Source organism: Bombina bombina, chromosome 6, assembly GCF_027579735.1.
Source record: "Bombina bombina isolate aBomBom1 chromosome 6, aBomBom1.pri, whole genome shotgun sequence".
Lineage (NCBI taxonomy): Eukaryota > Metazoa > Chordata > Amphibia > Anura > Bombinatoridae > Bombina > Bombina bombina.
In genome coordinates, this window is record NC_069504.1 from 124,829,800 (window position 1) to 124,853,871 (window position 24,072).

Here is a 24,072-nt window from a genome sequence, read left to right on the forward strand (position 1 = left end):
GTGTAAGCTGAGCTTTTTATTACATACATTACATGGTTCCTTATAGTATTATTGATGCATTTCCTACAGCCTAACTGTGAATGGGTCCCGGATGGCAAAAATATTATCTGGTAAAGATAGAAAAAGAGATCAGTGTTTTAACATAACCAGACCGTAAATGCACTACAATTTTGGCTTTCTCCTTTTAATTATATATTATGTACTTAGGTGCATACGCTCATATGCACCTATTGTATTTTTTTTTTTCTTCTAATATATTGTTAGGAAGTGGTGCTCTGTGTTACAATATTAGTTAAACACTTAATGCAGTAGAATTGCATAATTAAAGAGACAAGTTAATAACGCCTACTCTGAATTTCAAATAAGCAGTAGATTTTTTTCTGACAAATTTATTTTTTCTCCACTTTTCCAGCCCCCTGTATCATGTGACAGACATCAGCCACTCACAGACTAGTATACGTATACCCCGTGAGCTTGTGCACATGTTCAGTAGGATCTTGTTCCCCAGAAAGTGTGCATATAAAAAGATTGTGAAACATTTGATAATGAAAGTAAATTGGAAAATGTCTTAAAACTGCATGCTCTTTCTGAATAATAAGTTTATTTTTACTTGACTTTCCCTTTAAGAAAGAGACAAAAGAAAACACTTAAAGGAGCAATATACACTCATTTTCATTAAAACTGCATGTAATAGACACTACTATAAAGAATAATATGCACAGATACTGATATACAAATCCAGTATAAAACCTTTTAAAAACTTACTTAGAATCTCCCAATTTAGCACTGTTGATAACATTAGCCTGAGACACCCACTGAAAGGGGCTAAGAACCGTACCTCCCTCAATCCCCCCTCCCTTACATATAAAAAGACCCATTATACAAACATAAGCAGTCTGAAGTCTTTATATATCAGTATACGTCTAAAAATTTGAGGATTGGTTAGGAGTCTGTAAATCAGCACACTCAGCTAGATTACAAGTTTTGCGTTATGAGTGAAAAAGCATAGTTATGCTTCATAACGCTGCTTTTTCCCTAATGCCGCAATTACAAGTCTTGTAGGTTTAGGTGTACCACACACCTTTTTGGCCGTCACGCAACGTCAGTACCGCACTTTTTAAAAAGTCCTTTTTTCAATGGGACTTCCATAGCGCCGGTATTACTGGTTTGCCTGGGAGGCCAAAAAGTGAGAGGTACACCCTATACTGACAAGATTCGTACCGCCATCTAAAGTCAGTAGTTATGAGTTTTACATTACAAAGCTGTAACATAAAACTCATAACTAAAGTGTTAAAAAGTAAACTAACACCCATAAACTACCTGTTTACCCCTAAACCGAGGCCCTCCCGCATCGCAAACACTAAAATAAAATGATTAACCCCTAATCTTCCACTCCCCGACATCGTCGCCACTATGATAAACCTATTTATTTAGCTCTTTTACATTGTCCGAACCCTAAGCTAAAAAAAAAAACACCCCAAAAAACCTTAAGAAAACCTAACACTTAACACCCGACAATCCACTTACAGTTATCGAAGTCCGGACATCCATCCTCATCCAGCCATCATCAAGGCGGCAAGAAGTCTTCATCTGGGCGGCCTCTTCCATCTTCATCCAGCCAGCGAAGTCCTCATCCAGATGGCAAGAAGTCTTCATCCAGACGGCATCTTCTATCTTCATCAATCTGGCGCGGAGCAGGTCCATCTTCAAGACATCCGGCGCGTAGCATCCTCTTCTTACGATCGTCGCTGGAAAATGAAGTTTCACTTTAAGTGACGTCATTCAAGATGGCATCCCTTACATTCCTTTTGGCTGAAAGATTTCTATCAGCCAATAGGAATTAAAGGGGAAAAATTCTATTGGATGTTGCAATCAGCCAATAGGATTGAGCTTTCATCCTATTGGCTGATCCAATCAGCCAATAGGATTGAGCTCTTATTCTATTGGCTGTTCCAATCAGCCAATAGAATGAAAGCTCAATCCTATTGGATGATTGCAACAGCCAATAGGATTTTTCCCGTTTAATTCCTATTGGCTGATATAAATCTTTCAGCCAATAGGAATGTAAGGGACGCCATCTTGGATGACGTCACTTAAAGTGAAACTTTATTTTTCAGCGACGATCGTAAGAAGAGGATGCTCCGCGCCGGATGTCTTGAAGATGAACCCGCACTGGATGGATGAAGATAGAAGATGCCGTCTGGATGAAGATAGAAGATGCCGTCTGGATGAAGATAGAAGATGCTGTCTGGATGAGGACTTTGCTGGCTGGATGAAGATGGAAGAGGCCACCCGGATAAAGACTTCTTGCCGCCTGGATGATGACTTCGCCGGCTGGATGTGGATGGATGTCCAGACTTCGATAGCTGTAAGTGGATCGTCGGGGGTTAGTGTCAGGGTTTTTTTAAGGGTTTTTTGGGTGGGTTTTTTTTTAGCTTTTGGTTTGGGCAATGTAATAGAGCCAAATGCCCTTTTTAGGTCAATGGTTAGCTTAGGTTTATTTAGATAGGTTTTTATTGGGGGGGGTTGGTTGGTTGGTTGGGTGGGGGTTTTACTGTTGGGGGGTGTTTGTATTTTTTTACAGGTAAACGAGCTGATTTCTTTGGGGCAATGCCCCACAAAAGGCCCTTTTAAGGGCCATTGGCAGTTTAGTGTAGGCTAGGGTTTTTTTTTTATTTTGATAGGGCTATTAGATTAGGAGTAATTCGTTTTTATTTTTGATAATTTCATTTTTTATTTTTTGTAATTTAGTGTTTATTTTTTTTGTAATTTAGAAAATTGTATTTTAATAATTTAATTTATTTCATTTTATTGTAATGTTAGTTTTTAGTGTAAGGCAGGTTAGGTTTTATTTTACAGGTAACTATTTATTTTAACTTGGTAGTTAGTAAATAGTTCATAACTATTTACTTACAAGTCTACCTAGTTAAATACAAACTTACCTGTGAAATAAAACCTAAGATAGCTATAATGTAACTATTAGTTATATTGTAGCTAGCTTAGGTTTTATTTTACAGGTAAGTATGTATTTAGTTTTAAATAGGTATTATTTAGGTAATAATTGTAAGGTTTATTTAGCTTTATTTTAATTATATTTACGTTAGGGTGTGTTAGGCTTAGGGTTACATTAGGGTTAGGTTTAGGGGTTAATATATTTTTTTAGTGTTAGTGATGTTGGAGGCCAGAGGTTTAGGGGTTAATAACTTTAGTATAGTGGCAGCTACATTGGGGGCGGCAGATTAGGTGTTAATAACTGTGATGTAGGTGGTGGCGATATCGGGAGTGGCAGATTAGGGGTTAATAGTTTTATTTAGGTGGCGTCGATGTTAAGGGTGGCAGATTAAGGGTTAATAACATTATGTAGGTGGCGGTGATGTCCGGGCGGCAGATATGGGGTGTTTAGATGTGGTTTTTATGTTAGGGTGTTAGGTTTAAACATAACTTTTTCTTTCCCCATAGACATCAATGGGGCTGCATTACAGAGCTTTTGTTTCCGCGATCGCAGGTGTTAGACTTCTTTTTTTATGGCTCTCCCCATTGATGTCTATGGGGAAATTGTGCACGAGCAGTTCAAAGCAGCGCAACCATATCGCCCGCACAAGCCTGCTTTTTCAAAACCTTTAATAGCAGCGCTATAGGGAGGTGAAATAACGCCGCTTTTGTGGCGGTCGTTAATTTCCCTATAGAGCTGAAAACTCGTAATCTATCTGCATGTTATTTAAAAATAAGCAAAACTATACATTTTTACAAAAACACACCAAGATGAGCTATATAAATGGATCATCTACAAAACATTTATGCAAAGAAAAATATAGTATACAATGTCCAATGACCTAATACCATATGCACAGAGTGAATAAAGGTAAGCAAAATGGATACTCACAAATGGACAGCACCTGAGGGTGCAAATAAAGCAGACTGGAACCTCACAGTTGCCCAGCTAACTGGATATGAGCAGCCGGATATTCAAAGGTGAATCCCCACTTGTAGAGTTCAAGGTTTTTCCTATATTAAGGGAGACAGAGCCAACATAGCCCAGCACAGTTTGGTACAAAAATGTGTGTATTGTGGAAATAAACACACTTACATATTCCAAAGCACCTCCAGGTGCAGTATAAGCAGGCTGGGGCTTCTCAGCTGTCTAGCTGACTGATTCCAAGGGTTGAACAGGTGGAATAGATACACATCAAAAAAGCAGCAGCAAGTGTATAGATAAAAAATATACTTTAATAAAAGCAACGTGTTTCTCAGCCTCTGCAGGGGCTGTTGCCTCTTGGCATCTTAGGTCTTGGACATTAGATTTGTAATATTTGAGGAAATAAATTGCAATTCTAGTCAGCGTTTTCCCTTCTTGTTGATCCCTTTCTGCATTTTTAATACTTCTAAAATATTATTCATAGATTTCTAGTTGTTATCCCTACAAATAATTTTTTTGCATGAACGTTGAATTACACAAATTACTCCTTCCGTAGAGCAGCTTATATATTTATTGATTGACTTTTTTCAAAGCTGTCTTGTATATATTAAGACTTGTGAATATATTTACATACACTACAGTTCACTTTGTACAATTGTGATATGTTTGTTTCTATTAGGGTTATGATAAAAACTTTTGTTTATTCATGATACATTTTGTCATTAGCAAAGTCTAGGGATTACCTTTGAAATTTGCCTTCTCTTTATATTTATCTAATTCTTTTTGATACTTTTAATAACGGAAAACAAAAGTTGGAAGCAAAACTTATTTTTATTCACACACTATTTCCCATGGTTTTTGTGTTTTTTTAATTTACAAAATCAATACAAAGTTAAATTTTATTTGTAAGCATGCCTCCACTCTAATTCAGGCTAAGGGGCCGAATTATCAAGAATGGAGCTTGATGCCCCAGTTTCCGTGCAAGCCTTCAGGCTCGCCGGAAATAGCAGTTATGAAGCAGTGGTCTAAAGACCGCTGCTCCATAGCTTGTCCGCCTTCTCTGAGGCCGCGGACATCAATCCGCCGATCCTATACGATCACCTGATTGACACCCCCTGCTAGCGGCCGATTGGCCGTGAATCTGCAGGGGGCGGCATTGCACAAGCAGTTCGCAAGAACTGCTTGTCTAATGATAAATGCCGACAGCGTATGCTGTCAGTATTTATCGATGTGTGGCGGATATGATATGCTACATCGTATCATGTCCGCTCGCACATTAATAAATGGACTTATAGTGCTAGTTAAGTGTATTCTGTTGTCTCTTTCTTAAATAACAAGTAAATGTTTCTTGATTTATGCATTGATATTTCCAGGTGTTACCTCTTGATTTTTTTTTTTTAAGTGATATGTCAAAAAAAATGATCTCTATAGTATTTATGTGAGTTATACAAGTTTTCCACCCAATGTGCATCATAGAAGAGATTGGAAAATGTTATCTGCATTTTTGTGATATTATTCAAAGCATTCATAATATAAGGAGCATAAACTAATTAAGAAACAGCAAGGGAGGAAATAATTCACATGTAAAATGAAAACATTTCTCTATGTAATGTTCTTAAGATGAGGTAAGAAATATTGCCTTTCATAATATTGAATGATCCAAAAACTTCATGGTTAGAGCAACTTTGTCATTTAATAACACTGCTGAATAACAGAATTCCAAGGTTACTGTAATACTCCAGAATGTTATCTTACCTCTTGTAGACCCCCCCCCCCCCTTAGTAATGTGCAAGTGAACTCTGAATGTAAACACTTCTAGCTAACCAATGTGTGAGCAATATTTTGATAAAAGTGTCCCGTATTTACAATATTTTAGAAGTAATTAAGTTGCATTTTAAAGTATGATACTGAAGTAACATCTTATATTTCAGATAATGTTAAATTTTCTAATATGACATGTAGTGTCAGAAGTAGAAGGAAATTCTAAAGAAGCATAACAAAAATATCTAATGTAGTTCAGTGCAGTTTGTGTCTGCCAGCTAAGGATAAATTTAGGTTCACCACACTGAAAATTTCAAAGAAATATATAAAAGACACAAAAGAAACTAGTCATATATAATAGTTTATACCTACTCATTGAATTATAACATGAAGCAAACCAGTAAAGAATATGTCTGCTATATTTCTGTAAAAGACATATATTATTAAAGTATAAAGCTATATACATAACTTATACATTCAATTATTTTCATTTGGAATATGCATTTTGTATTAAGCTACTATGAGGTGTAATTAAAGGGATAGGAAATCCAAAAATATTGAAATATTTTTTAAAACATTGTTAAACATCAATACTGTTTGGAAGTAATAAGTATTAAATATTTCCTTCCATTTACCTGTATTTATTTATCTTCATAATTATTATTACCATGCCCACAGTTATTCTTTTTATGGGGGCCCTATAATGAGGGTCTACCTAGGTAGAACCATCATGGAGACCCGTACGCACAGTTGTAGAACATTGCAAGCTCACGCGTGCACAAAGTGGATCACATCTTTGTTATATATTGAGGTGTTTCACCAACCAAGCACCAGGTGCAGAGCAAAGAGGCGGATTGTGTAGTATCCTACAATTCTGACGTAGGCAATTCCGCTGCACATGGACTCATTGGTGGAATCAAAGCTGCCCGACAGGAAGAAGTATAATTAGTGCACATGTGATTTCTAATTGTCATTGCATATGCGGTTTTGAAGACCAGATCATTTATGAATATAATAATAAGAACGTGCCTACTCCATCGCGATTAGATGAAGCTCGATGCAGGAGATTGGCAACGATTAGCCTTCATTTATGGGCGGTTGTTGCCACGGATTTGTGTAGAATTTAATATAAGAAAGCCACTTTAATTTTGTTAGGAAAATCTTCATTGTTTTGCATTTCCTTATGAGAACAACCCTGCTGTGGCCAATAGGGAACAAATATGCAGCGTGGTTTCTCAGAACTACAAAACCCACAATTTTCACAGTTCAATTACAGAAACAATGGGGCAACATAATGAAAGTATATGGCAAAGGTGTTTTTTTTTTTTTAATGCAGATAATTTAACATTTTAAATTACAATCTCAAAGCATTTGATATCCCTCTAACTTATGGCTCTATTCTTTTTATTTGCAGAATGGAAATCCGCAAAACCCGTACTGTAATGGAATCGAGGGAGTAATGGAAGCTTATTACAGAAGTTTAAAAAGTGTACAACTCTATGGACCAACTAATTTTGCACCTGTTATTAATCATGTGGCGAGGTAAACAAATTTTATATTTTCTGATCTTTTTAGATTAATTATCTATCTAATGCTGTGATAAATTTATTGTATATTTTATAGTTTTGCAGTTTTTTAATGTACCCTTTTATAAATTGTTTTTATTGTATACATGTTCTATTCAGTATTTTAAAGGGATATGGAACGCAGCATCTTTCTTTCAGGATTCAGTTTTAACATGACATTTTTTTTTAAATTTCAAATTGACTTCTATTATCAAATTTTCTTTGTTCTCTTGCTTTCCTTTGTTGAAAAGCAGGGAAATAAGCTCGAGCACAACCTTAAGTGGCAACATTTTTGCAAGAATGCTATCCTTTTGCAAGAGCGCTAAAGACTCTCTTCAACAAAGAATAACATGAGAACTAAGCAAATTTGATCATATAAGTAAATTGAAAACTTTTTTATAACTGAATGCTAATGTGTAAATCACAAAAGAAAAATTTAGGTTTTCATGTCCCATTAACATCTTTCTCCATTTTGTTGCTTTTTCGTATCAGTATACAATTTCCAGGAAGATAAATGGAAACGTTAGGGTGCATATGTAAACTGCTATATAAACTAACTATTAAACACTATACCCATTTTTGTTCCAATTCAAAATTATAGCATTTCCATATCACTAGTAAAACTAATCGGAATCGTCTCCATCCATGTGGTAACAATAGAATATGAATTAAAAATGCACTCTCATAGAACACAGTTTTGAATAGAACATTTTTTTTATTATTATAACCATTTATTTGTGTCAACAGCACTAGGGCCAGATTATGCTAACTTTTTCTTTCACTAACTTTTAACACAGGGGCGAGTTAGTACGCTTATTACAAATTGAAAGTAAAAAGTAATCGCTCAAGCAAAAGTCGGATACGAGTTAACTTTAAGACTTTAGATACTGCGACTGCACTTCTTCTCCCTATAGACGTCAATGGGGTGCACTGTTAAAAAAAATAACTAACACTTATTGCTGGCGTGCTAATCAGGCACCACATTAGACCAACAGCGCTAAACCCGAAGGTAGTTATACATAGTTTAAATTCCAATGTTCTTCACATAGAAGAAAAAGTTATTTCTATTTTTAAATATTTCTCTCTCTCCCTCTCTTTTTTGTAAATGATATATCTATACCTATATATATGTATGAATACAGTATGTACAGGTATAGATATAATATAGAATTATCTATTTAAAAATACAAAGCACATTTTCTTCTAAGTGAACATTTCTATTGAAAACACAGTAAAACACATTTTAACATATTAATATTAATTAAAAATTATTTTTCCCCTAAGGTATTTGACTTGAAAAGGCTCAAAAAGTGTATATATACAGTATTGTGCAAAAGTCTTAGGCCATTATTAGATTTGTTGTTTTAGCAATGGTATAATGACCATATTTAAATTATTTCTCAGTCTCTTTATTATAATACAACCAGAAAATGCAGGATATGTGTATGCAGTATTAGAAAACAGAAAAAAAAATCAGAAAAACAGCTTCTATAGGCTAAAGTGGGCAAGTATTTAGTCTGACCTCCTCTTACACTTGAGCAATAGCAGGAACCTGGCTCTCGTAAACCTAAATGGAATGGAACCCAAATTAATGTCATTGCTAACACCTGTATTTGTCCTACTATTTCATGTCAAAATGACTGCTGTGAAAAAGGTTTATTACACTAGGTTTGTGCTTGAGCATTATATACATATGTGGTATGAGTTTAATTCATTGGAAGCTTGCTAATAAGACCAACTTTAAATCATATTATTCCATTCAAAATGCCAAAGATCATAGAATTTTACAGACATAGAATCATACTTTCGCATCAGCAAAACAAACAAACTGGATACTCAAGATGTGGTACTCAAGCTGTTATAAAGAAATTTGAAGAATCAGGAGAGGTCAATGACAGAAAAAAAGACTAGAAGGCCAAGAAAACTTTTAAAATCTGCTGAGAAGTTTCATAGAGTTTCTTCTTTGAGAGACAGAAAGAAGTTCAGCAAGGACATGGATTAGCATCTGGAAGCTTCATCAAGATGCCAAGTTGACCCTTCTACAGTCCAAAGAAGCTTGATCAGGAATAGTCTTTGTGGAAGGGTGGCAGCCAAGAAACCACTTTTTCGGAAGGGGAACAGGGTGAAAAGGTTACAATATGCTAAAGCACACAAAGAATGGAATGAAGATCAGTGTAAAAGAGTATTATGGAGTTTGTATATTTGTATCTTTATAAAGAGACTGCCAAAACAATATGGATGGTCATTAAAACTTTGCTAAAACAACAAATATAATGGCCTAAGGCTTTTGCACAGTACTGTATATACAGTATATATATATATATATATATATATATATATATATAAATATATATATATGTGTGTGTATGTGTGTATTTATCTATACCTATATATTATTGTGTGTGTATATAGATATATACAGTATATATATACATATATATATATGTATAGATATATATATATATTGTACCAAAATACCATCAGATATATGTAGAAATATCTATTATTATATGAGAATAAATAGAACATATTCTGCTATATGAAGAACATTAGAATGTGAAATATTCAAATTTTCATGTCAGTATAGCACACTTCAGAAAACTCGAGTTTGTGTGCGAGTAGGGTGTTAGTTTGTTTTTCTCTTTTTTTTGCTTTATTGACTTTTATAGGTGAATATAATAACGCACCCATAATATTCTAAGATCGGCTTTTTGCGTGCAACAGGTGAACGCACAAGCGAAAACATTTTACTTTCAACTTGTAATACGAGCTCTACCCGAAGTGCTCAAAAAGCTTACTTCTAGCGGAGTTAGTGCATGAGCGGGAGCGTTAAATACTGCTCCACTTGTAATCTGGCCATAAATATTTAAAAAATTAAAAGCTGTCCAAAACTGAAGTCAAACTAACAGGAAGTGTGTGATCTTGCCCATTGGCTGGCTTATTCAACACACTAACATCCATTTTTCCAACAACAAAAAAAATGCAATTAATTGTCAAACATAACCTTTTAGATGATATAGAGAACATTTCTTCTGTTAAGTGTGATCAGTCCACGGGTCATCATTACTTCTGGGATATTACTCCTCCCCAACAGGAAGTGCAAGAGGATTCACCCAGCAGAGCTGCATATAGCTCCTCCCCTCTACGTCACTCCCAGTCATTCTCTTGCACCCAACGACTAGATAGGATGTGTGAGAGGACTATGGTGATTATACTTAGTTTTATATCTTCAATCAAAAGTTTGTTATTTTAAAATAGCACCGGAGTGTGTTATTACCTCTCTGGCAGAGTTTGAAGAAGAATCTAGTTTTGCTATGATTTTAGCCGGAGTAGTTAAGATCATATTGCTGTTCTCGGCCATCTGAGGAGTGAGGTAAACTTCAGATCAGGGGACAGCGGGCAGATGAATCTGCATAGAGGTATGTAGCAGTTTTTATTTTCTGACAATGGAATTGATTAGAAAATCCTGCCATACCGATATAATGTCATGTATGTATACTTTACACTTCAGTATTCTGGGGAATGGTACTTCACTAGAATTACACTGTAAGAAATACATAAAGCTGTTTAATAACTAGAGATTATGTTTAACGTTTTTGCTGGAATGTAAAATCGTTTTCATTTGCTGAGGTACTGTGTGAATAAATGTTTGGGCACTATTTTTCCACTTGGCAGTTGCTTAATCTGTTTTTCTGACAGTTTCTGTTCTCCCTCACTGCTGTGTGTGAGGGGGAGGGGCCGTTTTTTGGCGCTTTTACTATGCATCAAATATTTCAGTCAGCAACTCATTGTATTCCCTGCATGATCCGGTTCATCTCTACAGAGCTCAGGGGTCTTCAAAACTTATTTTGAGGGAGGTAATTTCTCTCAGCAGAGCTGTGAGAATTATAGTTTGACTGAGATAAAAAACGTTTATTCTGTAATTTGTTTCCTGCTTTCAGAATTTGTTATCTTTGCTAATGGGATTAAACCTTTGCTAAAGTTGTGTTGTTTACAAGGATTGAGGCTATAACTGTTTCAATTTATTAATTTTCAACTGTCATAGATCTTCTGTGCTTCTTAAAGGCACAGTACGTTTTAATATTATTCTAATTGAATTGTATTTCCAAGTTGCAAGTTTATTTGCTAGTGTGTTAAACATGTCTGATTCAGAGGATGATACCTGTGTCATTTGTTGCAATGCCAAAGTGGAGCCCAATAGAAATTTATGTACTAACTGTATTGATGCTACTTTAAATAAAAGTCAATCTGTACAAATTGAACAAATTTCACCAAACAACGAGGGGAGAGTTATGCCGACTAACTCGCCTCACGTGTCAGTACCTACATCTCCCGCTCAGAGGGAGGTGCGTGATATTGTAGCGCCGAGTACATCTGGGCGGCCATTACAAATCACATTACAGGATATGGCTACTGTTATGACTGAGGTTTTGGCTAAATTACCAGAACTAAGAGGTAAGCGTGATCACTCTGGGGTGAGAACAGAGTGCGCTGATAATATTAGGGCCATGTCAGACACTGCGTCACAGGTGGCAGAACATGAGGACGGAGAACTTCATTCTGTGGGTGACGGTTCTGATCCAAACAGACTGGATTCAGATATTTCAAATTTTAAATTTAAACTGGAAAACCTCCGTGTATTACTAGGGGAGGTGTTAGCGGCTCTGAATGATTGTAACACAGTTGCAATACCAGAGAAAATGTGTAGGTTGGATAAATATTTTGCGGTACCGACGAGTACTGAGGTTTTTCCTATACCTAAGAGACTTACTGAAATTGTTACTAAGGAGTGGGATAGACCCGGTGTGCCGTTCTCACCCCCTCCGATATTTAGAAAAATGTTTCCAATAGACGCCACCACAAGGGACTTATGGCAAACGGTCCCTAAGGTGGAGGGAGCAGTTTCTACCTTAGCTAAGCGTACCACTATCCCGGTGGAGGATAGCTGTGCTTTTTCAGATCCAATGGATAAAAAGTTAGAGGGTTACCTTAAGAAAATGTTTGTTCAACAAGGTTTTATATTGCAACCCCTTGCATGCATTGCGCCGATCACGGCTGCAGCGGCATTCTGGATTGAGTCTCTGGAAGAGAACATTGGTTCAGCTACTCTGGACGACATTACGGACAGGCTTAGAGTCCTTAAACTAGCTAATTCATTCATTTCGGAGGCCGTAGTACATCTTACTAAACTTACGGCGAAGAATTCAGGATTCGCCATTCAGGCACGCAGGGCGCTGTGGCTAAAATCCTGGTCAGCTGATGTTACTTCTAAGTCTAAATTGCTTAATATACCTTTCAAAGGGCAGACCTTATTCGGGCCCGGGTTGAAAGAGATTATCGCTGACATTACAGGAGGTAAAGGCCATGCCCTGCCTCAGGACAAAGCCAAAGCCAAGACTAGACAGTCTAATTTTCGTTCCTTTCGTAATTTCAAAGCAGGAGCAGCATCAACTTCCTCTGCACCAAAACAGGAAGGAGCTGTTGCTCGCTACAGACAAGGCTGGAAACCTAACCAGTCCTGGAACAAGGGCAAGCAGACTAGGAAACCTGCTGCTGCCCCTAAAACAGCATGAATTGAGGGCCCCCGATCCGGGATCGGATCTAGTGGGGGGCAGACTTTCTCTCTTCGCCCAGGCTTGGGCAAGAGATGTTCAGGATCCCTGGGCGCTAGAGATAATATCTCAGGGATACCTTCTGGACTTCAAATACTCTCCTCCAAGAGAGAGATTTCATCTGTCAAGATTGTCAACAATCCAGACAAAGAAAGAGGCGTTTCTACGCTGCGTACAAGAGCTCTTGTTAATGGGAGTAATCCATCCAGTTCCACGATCGGAACAGGGACAGGGGTTTTACTCAAATCTGTTTGTGGTTCCCAAAAAAGAGGGAACTTTCAGACCAATCCTGGACTTAAAGATCCTAAACAAATTCCTAAGAGTTCCATCGTTCAAGATGGAGACTATTCGGACAATTTTACCTATGATCCAAGAGGGTCAATACATGACCACTGTAGATTTAAAAGATGCTTACCTTCACATACCGATTCACAAAGATCATTATCGGTACCTAAGGTTTGCCTTCCTAGACAGGCATTACCAGTTTGTGGCTCTTCCATTCGGATTGGCTACAGCTCCAAGAATCTTCACAAAGGTTCTGGGTGCTCTTCTGGCGGTACTAAGACCGCGGGGAATCTCGGTAGCTCCATACCTAGACGACATTCTGATACAAGCTTCAAGCTTTCAAACTGCCAAGTCTCATACAGAGTTAGTGCTGGCATTTCTAAGGTCACATGGATGGAAGGTGAACGAAAAGAAAAGTTCACTCGTTCCACTCACAAGAGTTCCCTTCCTGGGGACTCTTATAGATTCTGTAGAAATGAAGATTTACCTGACAGAGGACAGGCTAACAAGACTTCAAAGTGCTTGCCGCACCCTTCATTCCATTCAACACCCGTCAGTGGCTCAATGCATGGAGGTAATCGGCTTAATGGTAGCGGCAATGGACATAGTACCCTTTGCACGCTTACACCTCAGACCACTGCAACTGTGCATGCTAAGTCAGTGGAATGGGGATTACTCAGACTTATCCCCTTCTCTGAATCTGGATCAAGAGACCAGAAATTCTCTTCTATGGTGGCTTTCTCGGCCACATCTGTCCAGGGGGATGCCATTCAGCAGACCAGACTGGACAATTGTAACAACAGACGCCAGCCTTCTAGGTTGGGGTGCCGTCTGGAATTCTCTGAAGGCTCAGGGACAATGGAGTCAGGAGGAGAGTCTCCTGCCAATAAACATTCTGGAATTGAGAGCAGTTCTCAATGCCCTCCTGGCTTGGCCCCAGTTGACAACTCGGGGGTTCATCAGGTTTCAGTCGGACAACATCACGACTGTAGCTTACATCAACCATCAGGGAGGGACAAGAAGCTCCCTAGCTATGATGGAAGTATCAAAGATAATTTGCTGGGCAGAGTCTCACTCTTGCCACCTGTCAGCAATCCACATCCCGGGAGTGGAGAACTGGGAGGCGGATTTCTTAAGTCGTCAGACTTTTCATCCGGGGGAGTGGGAACTTCATCCGGAGGTCTTTGCCCAAATACTTCGACGTTGGGGCAAACCAGAGATAGATCTCATGGCGTCTCGACAGAACGCCAAGCTTCCTCGTTACGGGTCCAGATCCAGGGATCCAGGAGCAGTCCTGATAGATGCTCTGACAGCACCTTGGGACTTCAGGATGGCTTACGTGTTTCCACCCTTCCCGTTGCTTCCTCGATTGATTGCCAGAATCAAACAAGAGAGAGCATCAGTGATTCTAATAGCACCTGCGTGGCCACGCAGGACTTGGTATGCAGACCTGGTGGACATGTCATCCTGTCCACCTTGGTCTCTACCTCTGAAACAGGACCTTCTGATACAGGGTCCCTTCAAACATCAAAATCTAACTTCTCTGAAGCTGACTGCTTGGAAATTGAACGCTTGATTTTATCAAGACGTGGATTTTCTGAGTCAGTTATTGATACCTTAATACAGGCTAGGAAACCTGTTACCAGAAAGATTTACCATAAGATATGGCGTAAATACCTATATTGGTGTGAATCCAAAGGTTACCCTTGGAGTAAGGTTAGGATTCCTAGGATATTGTCTTTTCTACAAGAAGGTTTAGAAAAGGGTTTATCTGCTAGTTCATTAAAGGGACAGATCTCAGCTCTGTCCATTCTGTTACACAAACGTCTGTCAGAAGTTCCTGACGTCCAGGCTTTTTGTCAGGCTTTGGCCAGAATTAAGCCTGTGTTTAAAACTGTTGCTCCACCATGGAGTTTAAACCTTGTTCTTAATGTTTTACAGGGCGTTCCGTTTGAACCCCTTCATTCCATTGATATAAAGTTGTTATCTTGGAAAGTTCTATTTTTAATGGCTATTTCCTTGGCTCGAAGAGTCTCTGAATTATCAGCCTTACATTGTGATTCTCCTTATTTGATTTTTCATTCGGATAAGGTAGTCCTGCGTACTAAACCTGGGTTCTTACCAAAGTAGTTACTAACAGGAATATCAATCAAGAGATTGTTGTTCCTTCTTTATGCCCAAATCCTTCTTCAAAGAAGGAACGTCTACTGCACAACCTGGATGTAGTCCGTGCTCTAAAATTTTACTTACAGGCAACTAAGGAATTTCGACAAACGTCTTCTCTGTTTGTCATTTACTCTGGGCAGAGGAGAGGTCAAAAAGCTTCCGCTACCTCTCTTTCTTTTTGGCTTCGTAGCATAATTCGTTTAGCTTATGAGACGGCTGGACAGCAGCCTCCTGAAAGAATTACAGCTCATTCTACTAGAGCTGTGGCTTCCACTTGGGCCTTCAAGAATGAGGCCTCTGTTGAACAGATTTGCAAGGCTGCAACTTGGTCTTCGCTTCATACTTTTTCCAAATTTTACAAATTTGACACTTTTGCTTCATCGGAGGCTATTTTTGGGAGAAAGGTTCTTCAGGCAGTGGTTCCTTCTGTATAAAGAGCCTGCCTATCCCTCCCGTCATCCGTGTACTTTTGCTTTGGTATTGGTATCCCAGAAGTAATGATGACCCGTGGACTGATCACACTTAACAGAAGAAAACATAATTTATGCTTACCTGATAAATTCCTTTCTTCTGTAGTGTGATCAGTCCACGGCCCGCCCTGTTTTTAAGGCAGGTAAATATTTTTTAATTTATACTCCAGTCACCACTTCACCCTTGGCTTTTCCTTTCTCGTTGGTCCTTGGTCGAATGACTGGGAGTGCCGTAGAGGGGAGGAGCTATATGCAGCTCTGCTGGGTGAATCCTCTTGCACTTCCTGTTGGGGAGTAGTAATATCCCAGAAGTAATGATGACCCGTGGACTGATCACACTACAGAAGAAAGGAATTTATCAGGTAAGCATAAATTATGTTTTTTTAGTTTCATGTCCCTATAAATAAGCAAAACGCCCTTTCTAGTGAAATACAAAGAAAGCATTCTCACATCACCACCCTTACAGTTGTGAGTTTGGCCTGGTTTCATTAGCTGTGTACGCTACAAGCAGAGTGTTTTGGTCCATGAGAAGCACTAGGGTTGGTTATATCCGCTTGTTATTTCTCTTTGTTAATGTGGTTCCAGAGGAAGGGGAACATTATTCCTTCAAAACGTTAAGAAGTCAATGCGTTAGTTGTTATACAGTCATATTCGGCAACATTGAAATGTGCATGAGTGTATTTCCACTTTGAATAATAGATATTTTTTAAACAATAAAAGCTATTACTGTTTCAGCAGCATGTGCATGTATGCTATAAGTAACGTGCTCCAGAATTCAAAAACCACACTTGCTCAGAGAACAAACAGTGGTCTGTATAATATTATCAATGACTTCATTTGTGTCATACAAGCTACCACCAACTATCTAAATCACTATGGTGCCGCACTTGTAGCATATGTGGGTATACAGTTAAAATAGTCATAACATAAACAACATTTTTTGCTAATACAAATGTATTGTAAAAATGCTTCTATTCAAAATGTCATTGCACTCGTGCATATTTTACTTTTGACCATAACGCCACTCTAAGCTCTCAAAGGGATCGATCACAATCCTTTATAAAAATGTATCTAATGTTTTTCTACAGGAAACCACCATTAATGTCTATGGTAGTTTTTGTAGATAAATAATTAGACAAACTTTTCTAATGGATTCAACCCCATAGTCGATTACTATGAATAATGCAAAATTCACTTTTTGTTTTTTTTTTGTTTTGTTTTAAACCTTTTAATTTTTTTTCCTGTATAAAAGAATAGTTGGTTTTAAAATAGAACACATTAGTTAAATCATTGTATATTTTCCATTTCTGCTCTTAGAACTTTTATTTATTTTTAGAATTCCACACACAGAAAACCTAAACATTTAACAATAAGCTTCATATGGCTGGTATAAGAATACATATAGCACTTGGGGTGTTAACTTACGGCTAGATTTAGAGTTGGGCTGTAGCCGTCAAAACCAGTGTTAGAGGCTCCTAACGCTGGTTTTTACCACCCTCTGGTATTTGGAGTCAGTCAGGAAAGGGTCTAACGCTCACTTTACAGCCGCAACTTTTCCATACCGCAGATCCCCCTACGCCATTTGCGTATCCTATCTTTTCAATGGGATCTTTCTAACGCTGGTATTTAGAGTCGTGGCAGAAGTGAGCGTTAGAAATCTAACGACAAGACTCCAGCCGCAGAAAAAAACCAGGAGTTAAGAGCTTTCTGGGCTAACGCCGGTTTATAAAGCTCTTAACTACTGTGCACTAAAGTACACTAACACCCATAAACTACCTATGTACCCCTAAACCGAGGTCCCCCCACATCGCCGCCACTCTATTACATTTTTTAATCCCTAATCTGCCGCTCCTTACACCGCCGCCAGCTAAGTTATCCCTATGTACCCCTAATCTGCTGCCTCTAATACCGCCGACACCTATATTATATTTATTAACCCCTAATCTGCCCCCCCCAACGTCGCCGCCACCTACCTACACTTATTAACCCCTAATCTGCCGAGCGGACCGCACCGCTACTATAATAAAATTATTAACCCCTAATCCGTCTCACTCCCGCCTCAATAACCCTATAATAAATAGTATTAACCCCTAATCTGCCCTCCCTAACATCGCCGACACCTAACTTCAAGCATTAACCCCTAATCTGCTGACCGGAGCTCACCGCTACTATAATAAATGTATTAACCCCTAAAGCTAAGTCTAACCCTAACACTAACACCCCCCTAACTTAAATATAATTTAAATCTAACAAAATAAATTAACTATTATTAAATAAATTATTCCTATTTAAAGCTAAATACTTACCTGTAAAATAAACCCTAATATAGCTACAATATAAATTATAATTATATTGTAGCTATTTTAGGATTTATATTTATTTTACAGGTAACTTTGTAATTATTTTAACCAGGTACAATAGCTATTAAATAGTTAATAACTATTTAATAGTTACCTAGTTAAAATAATTACAAAATTACCTGTAAAATAAATCCTAACCTAAGTTACAATTAAACCTAACACTACACTATCAATAAATTAATTGAATACAATACCTCCAATTACCTACAATTAAACCTAACACTACACTATCAATAAATTAATTAAATACAATACCTACAAATAAATACATTTAAATAAACTAACTAAAGTACAAAAAATAAAAAAGAACTAAGTTACAAAAAATAAAAAAATATTTACAAACATAAGAAAAATATTACAATTTTAAACTAATTACACCTACTCTAAGCCCCCTAATAAAATAACAAAGCCCCCCTAAAATAAAAAAAAATGCCCTACCCTATTCTAAATTAAAAAAAGTTCAAAGCTCTTTTACCTTACCAGCCCTTAAAAGGACCTTTTGTGGGGCATGCCCCAAATAATTCAGCTCTTTTGCCTGTAAAAAAAACACATACAATACCCCCCCAACATTACAACGCACCACCCACATACCCCTAATCTAACCCAAACCCCCCTTAAATAAACCTAACACTAAGCCCCTGAAGATCTTCCTACCTTATCTTCACCTCGCCGGGTATCACACCGATCCGTCCTGGCTCCGATATCTTCATCCAAGCCCAAGCTGGGGCTGGCGATCCATAATCCGGCAGCTGAAGAGGTCCAGAAGAGGCTCCAAAGTCTTCATCCTATCCGGGAAGAAGAGGCGATCCGGACCGGAAACCATCTTGATCCAAGCGGCATCTTCTATCTTCATCCGATAAGGAACGGCTCCATTGTGAAGACCTCCAGCGCGGATCAATCTTCTTCTTCCGACGTCCAACTGAAGAATGAAGGTTCCTTTAAGGGACGTCATCCAAGATGATAGGATTCTATCAGCCAATCGGAATTAAGGTAGGAAAATTCTGATTGGCTGATGGAATCAGCCAATCAGAATCAAGTTCAATCCAATTGGCTGATCCGATCAGCCAATCAGATTGAGCTTGCATTCTATTGGCTGATCGGAACAGCCAATAGAATGCGAGCTCAATCTGATTGGCTGATTGGATCAGCCAATCGGATTGAACTTGATTCTGATTGGCTGATTCCATCAGCCAATCAGAATTTTCCTACCTTAATTCCGATTGGCTGATAGGATTCTGATTGGATGACGTCCCTTAAAGGAACCTTCATTCTTCAGTTGGACGTCGGAAGAAGAAGATTGATCCGCGCTGGAGGTCTTCACGATGGAGCCGTTCCTCATCGGATGAAGATAGAAGATGCCGCTTGGATCAAGATGGTTGCCAGTCCGGATCGCCTCTTCTTCCCGGATAGGATGAAGATTTTGGAGCCTCTTCTGGACCTCTTCAGCCGCCGGATTATGGATCGCCAGCCCCCGCTTGGGCTTGGATGAAGATTTCGGAGCCAGGATGGATCGGTGTGATACCCGGCGAGGTGAAGATAAGGTAGGAAGATCTTCAGGGGCTTAGTGTTAGGTTTATTTAAGGGGGGTTTGGGTTAGATTAGGGGTATGTGGGTGGTGGGTTGTAATGTTGGGGGGGGTATTGTATGTTTTTTTTTCCAGGCAAAAGAGCTGAATTCTTTGGGGCATGCCCCACAAAAGGTCCTTTTAAGGGCTGGTAAGGTAAAAGAGCTTTGAACTTTTTTAATTTAGAATAGGGTAGGGCATTTTTTTATTTTGGGGGGCTTTGTTATTTTATTAGGGGGCTTAGAGAAGGTGTAATTAGTTTAAAATTGTTGTAATATTTTTCTAATGTTTGTAAATATTTTTTTATTTTTTGTAACTTAGTTCTTTTTTATTTTTGGTACTTTAGTTAGTTTATTTAATTGTAGTTATTTGTAGGTATTGTATTTAATTAATTTATTGATAGTGTAGTGTTAGGTTTAATTGTAGATAATTGTAGGCATTTTATTTAATTAATTTATTGATAGTGTAGTGTTAGGTTTAATTGTAACTTAGGTTAGGATTTATTTTACAGGTAATTTTGTAATTATTTTAACTAGGTAACTATTAAATAGTTATTAACTATTTAATAGCTATTGTACCTGGTTAAAATAAATACAAAGTTGCCTGTAAAATAAATATTAATCCTAAAATAGCTACAATATGATTATAATTTATATTGTAGCTATATTAGGGTTTATTTTGCAGGTAAGTATTTAGTTTTAAATAGGATTCATTTATTTAATAAGAGTTAATTTATTTCGTTAGATAAAAATTATATTTAATTTAGGGGGGGGTTAGGGTTAGGGTTAGACTTAGCTTTAGGGGTTAATACATTTATTAGAATAGCGGTGAGCTCCGGTCGGCAGATTAGGGGTTAATGTTTGAAGTTAGGTGTCGGCGATGTTAGGGGGGGCAGATTAGGGGTTAATACTATTTATTATAGGGTTATTGAGGCGGGAGTGAGGCGGATTAGGGGTTAATAAATTTATTATAGTAGCGGTGCGGTTCGGTCGGCAGATTAGGGGTTAATTATTGTAGGTAGGTGGAGGCAACGTTGTGGGGGGCAGATTAGGGGTTAATAAATATAATATAGGGGTCGGCGGTGTTGGGGGCAGCAGATTAGGGGTACATAGGTATAATGTAGGTAGCGGCGGTGTACGGAGCGGCAGATTAGGGGTTAAAAAAAATATGCAGGTGTCAGCGATAGTGGGGGCGGCAGATTAGGGGTTAATAAGTGTAAGGTTAGGGGTGTTTAGACTCGGAGTACATGTACATAGTGCAGACGTAGGAAGTGTTTCCCCATAGAAAACAATGGGGCTGCGTTAGGAGCTGAACGCTGCTTTTTTGCAGGTGTTTTTCAGCTCAAATGGCCCCATTGTTTTCTATGGGGGAATCGTGCACGAGCACGTTTTTGAAGCTGGCCGCGTCCTTAAGCATCGCTGGTATCTAGAGTTGCAGTGGCGGTAAATATACCTGTACGCTCCCTTTTTGGAGCCTAACGCAGCCATTCTGTGAACTCTAAATACCAGCGGTATTTAAAAGGTGCGGGAGAAAAAAAGCATGGGTAGCTAACGCACCCCTTTGGCCGCAGAACTCTAAATCTAGCCGTTAGTTAATTAAATAAACATTACTGTTTTCTAGATTCTCATGTTTGTACATTAAAGATTGCCAAATATAAGGGGTATATTTATTATCCCTGAAGGTGGACAAGTTGCAAGGAGTGAACCTGTCCGCTTGCAATTGCCACTTGCGATGTTTCATTGCAGGGCGAAATTTAGCATGGAACAAGAGGATTGTCGAGCGATTGATCTTGCGAGTGTCGAGCAATTGATCTTGCGAGTGTCGGGCGATTGATTCTGCCAATTCTGAGGTGGTGGAGAAGAAAAAAAGAAGCGGTTTTAGCTTCTTAAATTTGTGGGACAGGCTCGCTTATGCAGGCCTGCTCCACAGAGCCGAATAAGCTGGTAACCCACCTTAATACATTTATCCATAAACATTTTTTATTGTAAAATTCTATACATGTGGCACACAAAAGTATTATAATGTTTACTGTTTATGCCATAATGTAGTGCCCCTATAAAAGTATATTGTAAACCTTAAAAACTGCATAGAAATTATGTTTTTAAAAGCTGGAACGTTCTTTGTATAGAATGTCAGGTTTAGAATCATGCTCTTCTGTGTGACTTTAAATGAACAATATAAACTATGTCCTGTCACCATGTCAACTGCAAGCTGTGAGGGAATACAAACAATGAATGTTCTTTAAATAAAAACTAATATAAACACTGGGAGAATAAGAAATGAAATGCTTACGAGCATATAATGCTGTTAGGTTTTCTAACAACTCTAAATATAACATATTTGCTTGAAGTTTAAATGACTATGAATGGTTTGGATATACATATATAAGACATTGGTATTAATGGCCCAATTTAAGGGATATGGTTCTACAAACATATATGTAATGTATATGACAGAGCAGATTTCAAACGTTTAAAAAAATGTTTTCATTTGTTATGAAACAAAGAGAGTGTTTACAAAAATATTTTATTACAAATTTAAATGCACTCATGTACAGATCAAGGGCCCCATTACGCGCGTATATTTCACCCGTCGTCCGTATTTTTTTCTCCCATAGATTAACATAGAACAGCCGTGCAATTTGGTATCCAATATACAGCGTGAGGACTTACGCCCGCAGAATTCAGAAAATCTACTCCATTTTCATCTCGCCACTAATTGCAGGCGCAGCAACCCTTGCACTGACTAAAAAACCAACATAACTCCCTGGAAGCCTTAACAAACACATGCATTGAAGCAGCATCTCAAATAGTTGAAGGGACAGAATACTATGAGATTTTTTTTAAGCTTTATTTGTGTATTTGAAATAGCTGATGTTGTATTTGCCACAACTTAATCAAATGCATTGAGCTTGTAGGTATAATCAGATCTCATTACTTTATCACATTGTGCACATATACTTGCTTCTTTACTATATTTCTTACTTTCTTATTTGTTCTTAAAACAATCATCAATACTTGGAGAGAACAATGGGAAATCATATTTGTATTACCTTTATCTCTTTAGAACCCACTGGGAGTGTAATGTATTTTACTGTTAACACAGCTTGGCAATGATGCTAAAGTATATACAGTAATGGGACAGTCCAGTACAAAGAAAACCTTCTTGTTTCAAATAGGGCATGTCATTTCAAACAACTTTCCAATTTAATTCGAACACCAATTTTGCTTTGTTCTCTTGGTATTCTTAGATGAAATCTAAATCTAGGATGGCTCATATGATAATTTATAGGACATTTAAGGCCGCCTGTTTGCAATTGTGTCAAACCAATCACAAACAACACAACCTCTCACCTGCAGCCTTAAAACACCTGATAATGCACACCTATCAGTAACATCAGTATTATACAGTATATACCCATGTGTTAATTTATATTGGATGTGAGATACATTGATTTACATCTTAGAAGGGAATATTACTATATGTACCCTTCATAAACAACTATTGTGGATGTGAGTTATAGTACAAGAATATGTCATAAACATTATAATATTACCTGTTTATTGCCATTTCCACACTGGTCATATTATATGTTTTAACAATATTAGTGTAATAGAACACACCTTACATGGATGTGTATGACAATTACATGGTAAATAACAGAGGACAAGGTTTATGGTGAACTATAATAATATATATATATTTTTTTGGCTTCTTGGATGAGGGAGCTGAGGTGCCTGCAGTGGATTTCCTTGTTTTAGAAGATTCTGGTGTTTCTGCTGGTGTGCTGGCCACAGATGATAGGCTGGAGGCAGTGTCCTGCTGGTGTTTAAAGTGCTCAACCAACACACCCGAGAGTTGATTTTGTTATCTCCATCTATTGTCCATCTGCATATCAGACAGAATTTGCATCATCTGTGACTGGTTCCGAACACTTGCACTTAACAATGCTGCCATGTCCCTCTGCAACTCTATGCTACGTTGTTGTATCCTCTCTTGGCTCCTGATGAACCTCTCTTGGTTCCTGAAGAACCTCTCTTGGCCTCTTTGTATGCGCTCGGTGCTTGTTATGAGCCTCCTCTGGAGTGCAATGTATTCCTCACCCAGGGGAGAATACAAAGCATCCACAGGCTCTTGAGCAGCAGGGCTTCTAGTTGCTTGCGGGGCAGGTTCAGCTGCATCTGATGGTTCTTGTAGGGCAGGTTCAGCTGCATCTGATGGTTCTTGTGGGACAGGTTCAGCTGCATCTGATGGTTCTTTTGGGGCAGGTTCAGCTGCATCTGATGGTTCTTGTGGCGCAGGTTCAGCTGCATCTGATGGTTCTTGTGGGGCAGGGTCAGCTGCATCTGCTGGTCCTTGTGGGGCAGGTTCAG

The 24,072-nt window shown here is 38.2% G+C and overlaps 1 protein-coding gene across 1 annotated transcript in view; it reads left to right on the forward strand.

The window, feature by feature from the left end:
- CPNE8 (copine 8) overlaps window positions 1–24,072 on the forward strand; it is a 959,176-nt gene that overhangs the window by 868,927 nt on the left and 66,177 nt on the right. Inside the window, exon 16 of the mRNA XM_053716599.1 lies at window positions 7,092–7,219. Within this exon, the coding sequence (XP_053572574.1) occupies window positions 7,092–7,219 (128 nt within the window). The remainder of the gene's footprint in view (window positions 1–7,091; window positions 7,220–24,072) is intronic.